At 50.0% G+C, this 12,500-nt stretch overlaps 1 protein-coding gene across 1 annotated transcript in view; it reads left to right on the plus strand.

Annotated features, from left to right (window-relative positions):
- nbas (NBAS subunit of NRZ tethering complex) overlaps positions 1 to 12,500 on the plus strand; it is a 307,080-nt gene that overhangs the window by 117,289 nt on the left and 177,291 nt on the right. The window contains exons 30-31 of the mRNA XM_045721215.1: positions 225 to 469; positions 3,070 to 3,182. Of these exons, the coding sequence (XP_045577171.1) occupies positions 225 to 469; positions 3,070 to 3,182 (358 nt within the window). The remainder of the gene's footprint in view (positions 1 to 224; positions 470 to 3,069; positions 3,183 to 12,500) is intronic.

The following is a 12,500-nucleotide window of genomic DNA, read 5'->3' on the forward strand; positions in this document are numbered from 1 at the left end:
TTACCCGTCTCCCCCTCCCCATCTCCCCCCTCCCTCTCTCCCCCTCCCTGTCTTTACTTGTCTCCCCCCTCCCTGTCCTTACCCGTCTCCCCCTCCCTCCCTGTCTTTACCCGTCTCCCCCCTCCCCGTCTCCTCCCTCCCCGTCTCCCTCCTCCCCGTCTCCCTCCTCCCCGTCTCCCCCTCCCCGTCTCCCCCTCCCCTTCTCCCCCCCCCCTCCCTGTCAGATATTTGTGGAGTCGTTGCTGTGCAGTAGCTGTCCGGAGAACGTGTCCCTGGCCGGTCAGCTGATCCACTGTTCAGCGGTCAGCCATGATGTGTTTCCGGTCAGTGTTTCATTCCGAGACCGGGGTCGCGGCGGCGCGAGCGCTAAGGTCAACTACCACACGGCCGTAGAGCTGGTTCTGGCCGCTGCCAGGGAATATTTCAACTCGTCCAGCAGCCTCACCGACCCCTGTATAGACCTGGCACGGTGAGTAAGGGTTGGTTTTGTCCACATTTCTGAAGACGTGTCTTAATGCATCTCAGAAGGACTGCCCAGGTAAGGGGAACAGGAACTGGGTCATCAGTCTTTAATAGTAACCGATGGAACGACCCGGTGTTTCTCACGAGGACGCCACCGTCCCTCCTGGTGAGTGTCCTTCGACGACGGTCTGGTCGGTACAGATTGGGTTGTTGTTGTGTCGATTTTAGGAACAGCGGGTGGAAACCTCGATCCCTGAATCGACATCTCCAACATCCTGGTCTTGACGAGAAGTTTAAACAAAAACAACTGTCTGGCGGGAGGTTCTTGTTAACCTCCAAAATGGGACGTCTCATCACAGGCCGTCTTTCCAGTTACCCTGAAAACCAGAACATCTGGTTGGTGGGGACTCTACGGAGGGTAGAACATCTGGTTGGTGGGGACTCTACGGAGGGTAGAACATCTGGTTGGTGGGGACTCTACGGAGGGTAGAACATCCGGTTGGTGGGGACTCTACGGAGGGTAGAACATCCGGTTGGTGGGGACTCTACGGAGGGTAGAACATCCGCTTGGTGGGGACTCTACGGAGGGTAGAACATCTGGTTGGTGGGGACTCTACGGAGGGTAGAACATCTGGTTGGTGGGGACTCTACGGAGGGTAGAACATCTGGTTGGTGGGGACTCTACGGAGGGTAGAACATCTGGTTGGTGGGGACTCTACGGAGGGTAGAACATCTGGTTGGTGGGGACTCTACGGAGGGTAGAACATCTGGTTGGTGGGGACTCTACGGAGGGTAGAACATCTGGTTGGTGGGGACTCTACGGAGGGTAGAACATCTGGTTGGTGGGGACTCTACGGAGGGTAGAACATCTGGTTGGTGGGGACTCTACGGAGGGTAGAACATCTGGTTGGTGGGGACTCTACGGAGGGTAGAACATCTGGTTGGTGGGGACTCTACGGAGGGTAGAACATCTGGTTGGTGGGGGCTCTACGGAGGGTAGAACATCTGGTTGGTGGGGACTCTACGGAGGGTAGAACATCTGGTTGGTGGGGGCTGTACGGAGGGTAGAACATCTGGTTGGTGGGGACTCTACGGAGGGTAGAACATCTGGTTGGTGGGGACTCTACGGAGGGTAGAACATCTGGTTGGTGGGGACTCTACGGAGGGTAGAACATCTGGTTGGTGGGGACTCTACGGAGGGTAGAACATCTGGTTGGTGGGGACTCTACGGAGGGTAGAACATCTGGTTGGTGGGGACTCTACGGAGGGTAGAACATCTGGTTGGTGGGGGCTCTACGGAGGGTAGAACATCTGGTTGGTGGGGGGCTCTACGGAGGGTAGAACATCTGGTTGGTGGGGACTCTACGGAGGGTAGAACATCTGGTTGGTGGGGACTCTACGGAGGGTAGAACATCTGGTTGGTGGGGACTCTACGGAGGGTAGAACATCTGGTTGGTGGGGGCTCTACGGAGGGTAGAACATCTGGTTGGTGGGGGCTCTACGGAGGGTAGAACATCCGGTTGGTGGGGGCTCTACGGAGGGTAGAACATCTGGTTGGTGGGGACTCTACGGAGGGTAGAACATCCGGTTGGTGGGGACTCTACGGAGGATAGAACATCCGGTTGGTGGGGACTCTACGGAGGGTAGAACATCCGGTTGGTGGGGACTCTACGGAGGGTAGAACATCCGGTTGGTGGGGTCTCTACGGAGGGTAGAACATCTGGTTGGTGGGGTCTCTACGGAGGGTAGAACATCTGGTTGGTGGGGGCTCTACGGAGGGTAGAACATCTGGTTGGTGGGGGCTCTACGGAGGCTGTAGTGAACAGACTTTCCTCTCCTTTCCTCCTCTAGTCAGTAGAAATGCTTCATAAGCAGTATTTAAGCTGCTGATTTCGTCCTGGTCAGAAGTAGTGCGCTCTATAGGGAATAGGATGCTTTTTGGGACGCGGGTCCGTAGAAGCGTTGGTGAATCAGCAGAAAGCCAATGTTCAGAGATAAATGGTGAAGCTTAAATCTCAGAAATGTGTTGTTTTTAATACTGATACCTCGTCTGTCTCTATATGTCAACCTGGTTTATATGTTTCATTAACTTTATTTATTCTGTTATTTTTTTTCTTCTACAATCTGTTTCTAAAGTAATGGGGTTTATTCTGCAAACCTCAGAAAATATGATTTAAGATTTGATTGGTTGCTGTGCGTTTCAGGGCGCGTCTGATTGGTTGCTGTGCGTTTCAGGGCGTGTCTCATTGGTTGCTGTGCGTTTCAGGGCGTGTCTGATTGGTTGCTGTGCGTTTCAGGGCGTGTCTGATTGGTTGCTGTGCGTTTCAGGGCGTGTCTGATTGGTTGCTGTGCGTTTCAGGGCGTGTCTGATTGGTTGTTGTGTGTTTCAGGGCGTGTCTGATTGGTTGCTGTGCGTTTCAGGGCGTGTCTGATTGGTTGCTGTGTGTTTCAGGGCGTGTCTGATTGGTTGCTGTGTGTTTCAGGGCGTGTCTGATTGGTTGCTGTGCGTTTCAGGGCGCGTCTGATTGGTTGCTGTGTGTTTCAAGGCGTGTCTGATTGGGTGCTGTGCGTTTCAGGGCGCGTCTGATTGGTTGCTGTGCGTTTCAGGGCGTGTCTGAAGCTGATCACAGACTGTCCACCAGCGGTTCAAGAGGAGATGGATATCATCAGCGCCCTCTCTATGCTGGAGTACTTCAACGTCAAAATACTACCTCTACAAGGTACTGCTATAATACTACCTCTATACAGTACTGTTAAAATACTACCACTACAAGGTACTGTTATAATACTACCAATACACAGTACTGTTAAAATACTACCTCTACAAGGTACTGCTATAATACTACCAATACACAGTACTGTTAAAATACTACCTCTACAAGGTACTGCTATAATACTACCAATACACAGTACTGTTATAATACTACCACTACTGTTATAATACTACCACTACTGTTAAAATACTACCTCTACAAGGTACTGTTAAAATACTACCTCTACAAGGTACTGTTAAAATACTACCTCTACAAGGTACTGTCAAAATACTACCTCTACAAGGTACTGTTAAAATACTACCTCTACACAGTACTGTTATAATACTACCACTACTGTTATAATACTATCTCTACAAGGTACTGCTATAATACTACCACTACACAGTACTGTTATAATACTACCACTACAAGGTACTGTTATAATACTACCACTACACAGTACTGTTATAATACTACCACTACACAGTACTGTTAAAATACTACCTCTACACAGTACTGTTATAATACTACCTCTACACAGTACTGTTATAATACTACCTCTACACTGTACTGTTATAATACTACCACTACACAGTACTGTTATAATACTACCTCTACACTGTACTGTTATAATACTACCACTACACAGTACTGTTATAATATTACCACTACAATGTACTGTTATAATACTACCTCTACACTGTACTGTTATAATACTACCTCTACGCAGTAATGTTATAATACTTCCACTACACTGTACTGTTATAATACTACCACTACACAGTACTGTTATAATACTACCACTACACAGTACAGTTATAATACTACCACTACACAGTACTGTTATAATACTACCACTACACGGTACTGTTATAATACTACCACTGCACAGTACTGTTATAATACTACCACTACTGTTATAATACTACCACTACACAGTACTGTTATAATACTACCACTACACAGTACTGTCATAATACTACCACTACAAGGTACTGTCATAATACTACCACTACACAGTACTGTTATAATACTTCCACTACACTGTATTGTTATAATACTACCACTACTGTTATAATACTACCTCTACACAGTACTGTTATAATACTACCACTACACAGTACTGTTATAATACTACCACTACACAGTACTGTTATACTACTACCACTACACAGTACTGTTATAATACTTCCACTACACAGTACTGTTATAATACTACCACTACACAGTACTGTTATAATACTACCACTACACAGTACTGTTATAATACTACCACTACACAGTACTGTTATAATACTTCCACTACACAGTACTGTTATAATACTTCCACTACACAGTACTGTTATAATACTACCACTACACAGTACTGTTATAATACTTCCACTACACAGTACTGTTATAATACTACCACTACACAGTACTGTTATAATACTACCACTACACAGTACTGTTATAATACTACCACTACACGGTACTGTTATAATACTACCACTACACGGTACTGTTATAATATTACCACTACAAAGTACTGTTATAATACTACCACTACACAGTACTGTTATAATACTACCTCTACACAGTACTGTTATAATACTACCACTACACAGTACTGTTATAATACTACCACTACACAGTACTGTTATAATACTACCTCTACACAGTACTGTTATAATACTACCTCTACACAGTACTGTTATAATACTACCACTACACGGTACTGTTATAATACTACCACTACACAGTACTGTTATAATACTTCCACTACACAGTACTGTTATAATACTACCACTACACAGTACTGTTATAATACTACCTCTACAAGAAACCACTAATAATGCATTATTATTCCCATACCATTATTAAAGAGAATCAGAGAAATTATGCGTAGTTTCTATTTAGCTTATTCAATCCTGTCTCAAAATATAACTCTGTCCCTTTAAGACACAACAAAAAATAAAAAGCTCTGTCCCTGACAGATTCCACCCCAAAGCACCGGTCCAAGTTCATTTTATTCATTTATCTTTTTTTTTTTCTCCCCCTGTTCGAGTCGAAAGTTTCCATCTATGAACTGCAGCTCTGATTGGTTATGGCTCACCGCTCTGTGTAGAATGTGCCTGAGTCGTGCCTGTCGATCCTCCTCCGATGTGTTGAACGCACATCCCTTCATCTGATACCTAAATATATGGTTATTTATGGATCAACTGTCGAGCAAACATCTGTTTGATGGCCTAATTAGAGGTGAAATTGTGTGTGGTGTGTGTGTGTGTGTTTGGTGTGTGTGTGGTGTGTGTGTGGTGTGTGGTGTGTGTGTGTGGTGTGTGTGTGTGGTGTGTGGTGTGTGTGTGTGTGTGTGTGTGTGGTGTGTGGTGTGTGTGTGGTGTGTGGTGTGTGTGTGGTGTGTGTGTGTGTGTGTGTGTGTGTGTGTGTGTGTGTGTGTGTGGTGTGTGGTGTGTGTGTGTGTGTGTTTGGTGTGTGGTGTGTGGTGTGTGTGTGGTGTGTGTGTGTGTGGTGTGTGTGTGGTGTGTGTGTGGTGTGGTGTGTGTGGTGTGTGTGTGTGTGGTGTGTGTGTGTGGTGTGTGTGTGTGTGGTGTGGGGTGTGTGGTGTGGGGTGTGTGTGGTGTGGTGTGTGTGTGTGGTGTGTGGTGTGTGGTGTGTGAGTGGTGTGTGGTGAGTGTGTGTGTGTGGTGTGTGTGGTGTGTGGTGTGTGTGGTGTGGTGTGTGTGGTGTGTGTGGTGTGTGTGGTGTGTGAGTGGTGTGTGTGAGTGTGTGGTGTGTGTGTGGTGTGTGTGGTGTGTACTACGGCGCCTTCGGAAAAATATTCAGACCCCTTGACTTTTTCCACATTTTGTTACTTTACAGCCTTATTCTAAAATGTATTAAATTGTCCCCCCCCCCCTCTTATCACACAAAATACCCCATAATGACAAAGCAAAAATAGTTTTTTAGAAAATGTTGCTAATTATGAAGTATTTTAAACATAAATATCACATTTACATAAGTATTCAGACCCTTTACTCAGTACTTTGTTGAAGCACCTTTGGCAGCGATTACAGCCTTGAGTCTTCTTGGGTATGACGCTACAAGCTTGTCACACCTGTATTTGGGGAGTTTCTCCCATTCTTCTCTGCAGATCCTCTCAAGCTCTATCAGGTTGGATGGGGAGCGTTTCTGCACAGTATAGATGTTACCAGGTTTCCTCCAGACGTGACGCTTGACATTCAGGCCAAAGAGTAAAATGTTGGTTTCATCAGACAAAATAATATTTTTCCTCATGTTCTGGAGAGTCGTTAGGTGCCTTTTGGCAAACTCCAAGCGGGCTGTCATGTATCTTTTACTGAGGAGTGGCTTCCATCTGGCCACTCTACCATAAAGGTCTGATTGGTGGAGTGCTGCAGAGATGGTTGTCTTTCTGGAAGATTCTCCCATCTCCACAGAGGAACTCTGGAGCTCTGTCAGAGTGACCATCTGGTTCTTGGTCACCTCCCTGACCAAGGCCCTTCTCCCCCCGATTGCTCAGTTTGGCCGGGCGGCCAGCTCTAGGAAGAGTCTTGGTGGTTCCAAACTTCTTCCATTTAAGAATGATGGAGGCCACTGTGTTCTTGGGGACCTTCAATGCTGCAGAAATGTTTTGGTTCCCTTCCCCAGATCTGTGCCTCGACACAATCCTGTCTCGGAGCTCTACAGACAATTCCTTCGACCTCATGGCTTGGTTTTTGCTCTGACATGTACTGTCAACTGTGGGACCTTATATAGACAGGTGTGTGCCTTTCCATATCATGTCCAATCAATTGAATTTACCACAGGTGGACTCCGATCAAGTTGTAGAAACATCTCAAGGATGATCAATGGAAACAGGATGCACCTGAGTTCAATTTACCGTCTCATAGCAAAGGATCTGAATACTTATGTAAATAAGGTATTTCTGTTTTTGCTTTGTCATTATGGGGTATTGTGTGTAGATTAAGGCTGTAATGTAAAACAATGTGGAAAAAAGTCAAGGGGTCAAGTCTGAATACTTCCTGAAGCCACTATGTGTGTGTCCTAGTGATCATTAGCATTCAGTGCTCCCTCCCTTAATCGTTGTGAGTCTGGTTCTCCCCCGGGGGTCAGGCTCCAGGTACTCCTGCTGTCCTCCCCCGGGGGTCAGGCTCCAGGTACTCCTGCTGTCCTCCCCCGGGGGTCAGGCTCCAGGTACTCCTGCTGTCCTCCCCCGGGGGTCAGGCTCCAGGTACTCCTGCTGTCCTCCCCCGGGGGTCAGGCTCCAGGTACTCCTGCTGTCCTCCCCCGGGGGTCAGGCTCCAGGTACTCCTGCTGTCCTCCCCCGGGGGTCAGGCTCCAGGTACTCCTGCTGTACACAATTCCCTGATCTGTGACGTTGAATTGGGGAGAAGGCAGTTGTGACACGTGTGCCATCCATATACAGCCAGGTATTCATACGGCCAGGTATTCATACGGCCAGGTTCGAAGGCGCCTCCTTTCGATCTGGGTCCGACCACACAGATAGTTGAGGAGTTGATCACGTCAACAATAACAACCGGTATACATGCTTCATACAAACCTACTCTACGGAGCCACCGGCCGTCATACAAACCTACTCTACGGAGCCACCGGCCGTCATACAAACCTACTCTACGGAGCCACCGGCCATCATACAAACCTACTCTACGGAGCCACCGGCCGTCATACAAACCTACTCTACGGAGCCACCGGCCGCCATACAAACCTACTCTACGGAGCCACCGGCCGTCATACAAACCTACTCTACGGAGCCACCGGCCATCATACAAACCTACTCTACGGAGCCACCGGCCGTCATACAAACCTACTCTACGGAGCCACCGGCCGTCATACAAACCTACTCTACGGAGCCACCGGCCGTCATACAAACCTACTCTACGGAGCCACCGGCCGTCATACAAACCTACTCTACGGAGCCACCGGCCGTCATACAAACCTACTCTACGGAGCCACCGCCGTCATACAAACCTACTCTACGGAGCCACCGGCCGTCATACAAACCTACTCTACGGAGCCACCGGCCATCATACAAACCTACTCTACGGAGCCACCGGCCGTCATACAAACCTACTCTACGGAGCCACCGGCCGTCATACAAACCTACTCTCACGGAGCCACCGGCCATCATACAAACCTACTCTACGGAGCCACCGGCCGTCATACAAACCTACTCTACGGAGCCACCGGCCGTCATACAAACCTACTCTACGGAGCCACCGGCCGTCATACAAACCTACTCTACGGAGCCACCGGCCGCCATACAAACCTACTCTACGGAGCCACCGGCCGTCATACAAACCTACTCTACGGAGCCACCGGCCGTCATACAAACCTACTCTACGGAGCCACCGGCCGTCATACAAACCTACTCTACGGAGCCACCGGCCGTCATACAAACCTACTCTACGGAGCCACCGGCCGTCATACAAACCTACTCTACGGAGCCACCGGCCGTCATACAAACCTACTCTACGGAAAATGTTGATTACAAAGTTATAATTTTCCGATTATAACTCTTCAAACATTTTAATATCTGATCAATTATGTCTTCTGTTAATTAATTATTACCTCATTAGTCTCATTCCAAACATTGTAAAATTCTTGGTTATCTGCGCGAACCCTAGTTTTCGTTATGAATCAACAATATACAAATTGGCTTAATTATTTATTTGCTAACTAAATAATCACAGAAATACATCAGAAACAAACAGTAGGTATCGGTTACTAACAACGATAGAAAAGAGTCCCTAGTGGACGAAGCCGATATGGCGGTTTGGTGGACAGAACCCAACAGTGATTAGAATGGATACTTCAGAGTACCATTCGGGAAATGTTCTCATCGAATAGATGCTTTGGCTTTTGTAGGTATTCTCGTTCTAGACTTACGTTACTTCTAGCTGTTGACTGGTAATTATACGTCTAGGATTTCCTCTTGTTCTGTAGCGATCGATGGTCTGAGTTTTAACCATTTCCAGCCATGTAGCCAAACTACAGCTGTATGGTCTAATGGTCTATAAAATTGTAACGTGGGGACTCGTTTCCAACGCGGGGACTCGTTTCCAACGCGGGGACTCGTTTCCAACGCGGGGACTCGGTTTCCCAACGCGGGGGGGACTCGGTTTCCCAACGCGGGGGGGACTCGGTTTCCCAACGCGGGGGACTCGGTTTCCCAACGCGGGGGGGACTCGGTTTCCCAACGCGGGGGGGACTCGGTTTCCCAACGCGGGGGGGACTCGGTTTCCCAACGCGGGGGGGACTCGGTTTCCCAACGCGGGGGGGACTCGGTTTCCCAACGCGGGGGGACTCGGTTTCCCCCAACGCGGGGGAACTCGGTTTCCCCAACGCGGGGGACTCGGTTTCCCCCAACGCGGGGGGACTCGGTTTCCCCAACGCGGGGGAACTCGGTTTCCCCAACGCGGGGGACTCGGTTTCCCCAACGCGGGGGGACTCGGTTTCCCCAACGCGGGGGGGGAGGGACTCGGTTTCCCCAACGCGGGGGGGGGGGACTCGGTTTCCCCAACGCGGGGGGACTCGGTTTCCCCAACGTCGTTCTCTGACTTCTTAAATGTTCGAGACGTCTGGCATAAAATGCACATTTCGTCAAGGTTGGTTTTATACTCAGGAATTAGAAAGGCTCCTATGATGCCTGATGTAATATCTGGGCTCTCTGACTAGTTAAACCTTTATATGAAAATCCATACTCTCATTTACAAGGTTAACAATCATATTACATCTTTTCACAAATAGTTTCATATTTAATCACAAACGTTTCACAATATTTAGATGGGGGAAATGCACACTTTGAGAGAGAGAGAGAGAGTTGTTTGTTTCCTGTCCTTTTATGAGATCACCAAATGAAACACACTCGTCACAACTGTCCCTTAAGTGTCCACGGGCCATTCCCACATTCTCAAAAGTAGACATATTGATTAATAATCCCATTTTGGAGATTTAGGAGTTTGGCCAAGTCTCTCTTTGTTCCCAGTTTCTACCAGGTATTAGAGAGGGAGGGAGGGAGAGAGGGAGGGAGAGAGGGAGAGACTCCCCCAGGGCACGTCATCACCATACTCTACAGAGGCACTGGCTGGTCCATCCGACTCAAGGCAGTTTCATGTAAACAACTGTCAATCATTTCCCTGTCAGGTATCATCTCAGTACCTGCATCTAGAAAGACTCTTAAACTGAACTGTAAATGAACACTTCCCCAACAGGCGTCTCAGTGGGGGGGGCCCTGCCTGCCGAGGACAGGTCAAGGCTGCATCTCAAATGCACCCTATTCCCTGTGTAGTGCACTACTTTTGACCAGGGCCCATTGACCCGTAAGGAATAAGGTGCCTTTGAGATGCAGACAGAGAATATACTGGATTAAGTAATGACCTTATTGACCTGAATTTAATATTGTCTCTCTTTCCCCCTGCCCCTCTCTCTCTCTTTCCCCCTGCCCCTCTCTTTCTCTCTTTCCCCCTGCCCCTCTCTCTCTCTCTTTCCCCCTGCCCCTCTCTCTCTCTTTCCCCCTGCCCCTCTCTCTCTCTCTCTTTCCCCCCTGCCCCTCTCTCTCTCTCTTTCCCCCTGCCCCTCTCTCTCTCTCTCTTTCCCCCTGCCCCTCTCTCTCTCTTTCCCCCTGCCCCTCTCTCTCTTTCCTCCTGCCCCTCTCTCTCTTTCCCCCTGCCCCTCTCTCTCTCTCTCTCCCCTGCCCCTCTCTCTCTCTTTCCCCCTGCCCCTCTCTCTCTCTCTCTATCCCCCTTCCCCTCTCTCTCTCTCTTTCCTCCTGCCCCTCTCTCTCTCTCTCTTTCCCCCGCCCCTCTCTCTCTCTTTCCCCCGCCCCTCTCTCTCTCTTTCCCCCTTCCCCTCTCTCTCTCTTTCCCCCGCCCCTCTCTCTCTCTTTCCCCCTTCCCCTCTCTCTCTCTCTTTCCCCCTACCCCTCTCTCTCTCTTTCCCCCTGCCCCTCTCTCTCTCTCTATCCCCCTTCCCCTCTCTCTCTCTCTTTCCCCCTGCCCCTCTCTCTCTCTCTCTTCCCCTGCCCCTCTCTTTACCCCTTCCCCTCTCTCTCTCTCTTTCCCCTGCCCCTCTCTCTCTCTCTTTCCCCCTTCCCCTCTCTCTCTCTCTTTCCCCCTGCCCCTCTCTCTCTCTTTCCTCCTGCCCCTCTCTCTCTCTTTCCCCCTGCCCCTCTCTCTCTCTCTTTCCCCCTGCCCCTCTCTCTCTCTTTCCCCCTGCCCCTCTCTCTCTCTTTCCCCCTGCCCCTCTCTCTCTCTCTTTCCCCCTACCCCTCTCTCTCTCTTTCCCCCTGCCCCTCTCTCTCTCTTTCCCCCCTGCCCCTCTCTCTCTCTTTCCCCCTGCCCCTCTCTCTCTCTTTCCCCCTGCCCCTCTCTCTCTCTTTCCTCCTGCCCCTCTCTCTCTCTTCCCCCTGCCCCTCTCTCTCTCTTTCCCCCTGCCCCTCTCCTCTCTCTTTCCCCCTACCCCTCTCTCTCTCTTTCCTCCTGCCCCTCTCTCTCTTTCCCCCTGCCCCTCTCTCTCTCTTTCCCCCTGCCCCTCTCTCTCTCTTTCCCCCTGCCCCTCTCCTCTCTCTCCCCCTCTCTCTCCTTCCCCTGCCCCTCTCTCTCCTTCCCCCTGCCCCTCTCTCTCTCTCTCTCTCTCTCTCCCCCTTCCCCTCTCTCTCTCTCTTTCCCCCTGCCCCTCTCTCTCTCTCTTTCCCCCTTCCCCTCTCTCTCTCTCTTTCCCCTTCCCCTCTCTCTCTCTCTCTCCCCCTTCCCCTCTCTCTCTCTTTCCCCCTTCCCCTCTCTCTCTCTCTCTCTCCCCTGCCCCTCTCTCTCTCTCTCTCCCCCTTCCCTCTCTCTCTCTCTTTCCCCCTGCCCCTCTCTCTCTCCCCCTGCCCCTCTCTCTCTCTTTCCCCCTGCCCCTCTCTCTCTCTTTCCCCCTGCCCCTCTCTCTCTCTCTTTCCCCCTGCCCCTCTCTCTCTCTCTTTCCCCCCTGCCCCTCTCTCTCTCTATCCCCCTGTCCCTCTCTCTCTCTCTTTCCCCCTGCCCCTCTCTCTCTCTCTCTTTCCCCCTGCCCCTCTCTCTCTCTCTTTCCCCCTGCCCCTCTCTCTCTCTCTTTCCCCCTGCCCCTCTCTCTCTCTCTCTTCCCCTGCCCCTCTCTCTCTCTCTTTCCCCCTGCCCCTCTCTCTCTCTCTTTCCCCCTGCCCCTCTCCTCTCTCTCCCCCTCTCTCTCTTTCCCCCTGCCCCTCTCCTCTCTCTCCCCCTCTCTCTCTTTCCCCCTGCCCCTCTCTCT

This window comes from Salmo salar, chromosome ssa06, assembly GCF_905237065.1.
Source record: "Salmo salar chromosome ssa06, Ssal_v3.1, whole genome shotgun sequence".
NCBI classification, from domain to species: Eukaryota; Metazoa; Chordata; class Actinopteri; order Salmoniformes; family Salmonidae; genus Salmo; species Salmo salar.